Below are 3,172 nucleotides of genomic sequence, written 5' to 3' on the forward strand. Positions count from 1 at the left end.
CGTACAGATACAGGAGATCATCTCGATAGAAACCGAGATATTTTAACAGCTCTTTTAAAAACCAATTTAAAAATTCGAATGCATCCAAATTGTAATTGTAGCAAATTGTATAGTTTGTGGAAGTAATACATCGAGGTCGTAAATTAAAGCATCGAGACAACTGAATCGAACCTAAAGCATACTAACTAATACGACCTTGACTCAGGTTTCAGGCTCTTATCTCCTCCTATTTCTTCGACTCCCTCGTCGATATGTTCGAACACGTAAACTTCGACCCGATCTTACGACCTCGGCAATATATCTCTTCCACCGACTATACCTGTACCGACGTTGATTCAAGGCCAAAGAGTTGTGTATACACATGGTCGCGTGTTACACGTGACCGTTACTATTCCACGATAATATCGTATACGATACGAGGCTCGCTATTCGATTAATCCGATCGATTCACCGTTTTTTGATCTACCGATGCGATTCGTTTGAACGACGAGCAACAACAGTCTCTCTCTGTCGCTATTTCGAGTGTTATACGGGTTAGAGGGAGAGAGCGAATACTCGTAACGTATATACGTGCAAGGCTCGGTCTGGGATGGTGAGTGCACGCGATGGGGGTGCACGACTGATTTTCCTAACGTACGTTATTAATGAGCCGCGCGCGCGGTCAGCTGTGCACAGTCCATATGGGGTTGCCAGGCACCCCCGTTCCCTTTCTCTTCCGCATCCAACCCTCGGTCATCAGCTTTTGTTCACCGCCTCGCTCGCGTACGACCTTCGTGCGTTGTTCGCGTCGCGCGCATGGGGGTATCAGCTGTGCTCACAATCGTTGCGTCTCCATGAAAAACGGCCCTACGGATGGCACTACTGTCGGGGAGGGTCGATCGGTATTTAAAATCAGGATCACTACCCGCATGCATGGGGTGTCCTATCGTGCTATTTAAATTGCACGCCGCGCATTCGTATATACGTGTTTCGAGTTGTTTTTTCGCCTGGTGAATATTCGCCTTAAGGGTTGCAACGTTTCTTTGTATACTCGGTGGAGTGTTCAGCTCGTTTTACGAAATTGTTTCGCTTGAATTAATTACACGGTTCAATGTATCCAGAGTATTTTTCAACGAATAATCGAAGATTCAAGGCTTTCACGACGCGGAGCGTAATTATTCGGGTTTAAGCCGCGTCCTCGTTGAAAACGTATTCTTCGTGGAACTCCGTAAGCATACGGCTTACACCCGAAAGCCTCGACAATAACAACAAACGTGACGAATCGACGGAAGCGTCGGCTGTTATTAATTACTATATTTCGGCGTTAAAAGGCACAGAAGAAAGGGAGAAGATTAGAAAGGGTAGCCTTAGCACAGCTGTCTCTCTATCGATCTCCATAATGTTCGTCGCGTGGCAATGTCATTGAGCTTTCCGGGGGTGCTAGACGGGGAAATTGAACAGATGCGTGGAATTTTCCCGTGGAAATTCGCCAAATGTTTCGTGAAAGAGGAGGGCGTCTAAGAGGGGGGAGATTCTAGTGGTTGGTACTAACGCGGGGCCCTAAGCACCACGTGACTCACGATTAATGCGACTATCGGAGCCTTTATAGCATAGACCGTTTTTGCGTGTGCTTCCTGTATCGTGACTCACGAGAGGTTGGCAAACAACTCGCTACAAAATTGCACGCGTCTTATTTTCTAAACTCTTTCGCTCACGTCCGCGTCCTTCTCTTATCGCGCCGCTGCGTTATTCTAGCGTACACTCCGCGCGGCCGGTTTCCCTTAACGAACTGTGTGTGCGCGCGCGCGCGCGAGAAGATTCGCGTATATCTAATCTAGCGGCGATATAATTAACAGGCACGGTGCGTGGATATTATACACGCGAGGTTATCGTCGAGAACCGTGGCTTCGAGTACGTGCATTGGTCAAGATTAGATCGTGCACGAGGTCAAATTTTATATTGCACGCGATTAGAAGCGTCCTGATTTAAATGTACACCAACTCCTCCGGGCACAGCTGTGCTTTCTCTCTGTACACGCGTTTTAATTACCCGCGTATCGCGCGTTACTTTCTGCTTGAAATCTTTCCCGATAAGGAATTTTCACGAATCCGACAAAATCAACTTTCTCTCCGTGTGCATATGTATACGTATATCATGTTCGGTTTGTGTTGTGTTTTCAGACTTCATGAAGAGTCGTAAACGTAGCCTAAACGGTAGCGCGAAGAGCATGATAGAGCCGCCAGAGAAGATCGCCCGCAACGCGGGTCAGATACGCAGCTAAGAGCCTTCCCAGCTTCCTCCTTCAGCCTCGCTGTCTTCCTCCGTCACGTTGGGAGAGCGCGAGTGGGACCGGAAACACGAAGCATTTGCTGCCAGGACGAACGGGAAAGTCAGAAGCTCTCTGGCAGGAGGCGCGAGGTCCGTTGGCTGTGCCATTCACGTAGATTTATCCGCCATGAATGTGGGCGAAAATGGTGGGGAAAAGAAAAGAAAAAATAATACGGATATGGTGTGCGACGTTCGCGTTTTTTTCTTTCTTTTTCTTCGTTGCGTATACATGTATACCTATTTCGGTAGCCATGCCACGGAAAATTCACAGAGATTTAGTAACAACAACAACGAACGGAATTTAAGCAATGGGGACGAACAATATATCGCGATGAACAATGAATTCATATATTCCATCGTTGTTGCTATTTTCTTCTTGATTTTTTTTTCTCTTTTTTCTTCTTTTTTTTATATGTCATCATCGTGTCGTTATCTTCTTTTGCAGTAGGCTAGGACAAAGTAACCATTATATAGATATATATAACGAGAGAGAGAGGGGGGAGAGAGAGAGAGAGAGAGAATAGAATGAATGAAAGTGAGAGTGAGCAAGGATTTCACGAAATTAATTAATGTAATATATTGTTCGTTTAATTCTTAACAAATGAAACGAGGTTGGATGAGTGATGATTATGATGATGATGATGATGAGGTCGTTGCACACTTTATAAGAGAGTGTAAGGAGACAAAAAATATATATATAAATATTTCTTAGGATACGCCTAGGTTTTTAGTGGTTTAAGTAAGATTTATGTATTAAGTGAAAGTACATTGCGTTTCTATTCGAAAAACCCACGCAGATATAAAGGCCGACTCGAGAGGAGAGCCTGGTCCACCTGGAATCTTTCCGGAGTCAGAGGCTGTTTTT

The 3,172-nt window shown here is 45.3% G+C and overlaps 1 protein-coding gene across 1 annotated transcript in view; it reads left to right on the plus strand.

Moving 5' to 3' along the window:
• The window catches only part of LOC108570972 (cyclin-dependent kinase inhibitor 1), a 5,763-nt gene extending 2,639 nt beyond the window's left edge, over window positions 1-3,124 (plus strand). Inside the window, exon 2 of the mRNA XM_017932914.1 lies at window positions 2,160-3,124. Coding sequence (XP_017788403.1) covers window positions 2,160-2,260 — 101 coding nt within the window. The 3' untranslated portion in view covers window positions 2,261-3,124. The remainder of the gene's footprint in view (window positions 1-2,159) is intronic.
• Window positions 3,125-3,172: the final 48 nt, after the last annotated feature.

This window comes from Habropoda laboriosa, unplaced genomic scaffold (assembly GCF_001263275.1).
Source record: "Habropoda laboriosa isolate 0110345459 unplaced genomic scaffold, ASM126327v1 scaffold88, whole genome shotgun sequence".
NCBI classification, from domain to species: Eukaryota; Metazoa; Arthropoda; class Insecta; order Hymenoptera; family Apidae; genus Habropoda; species Habropoda laboriosa.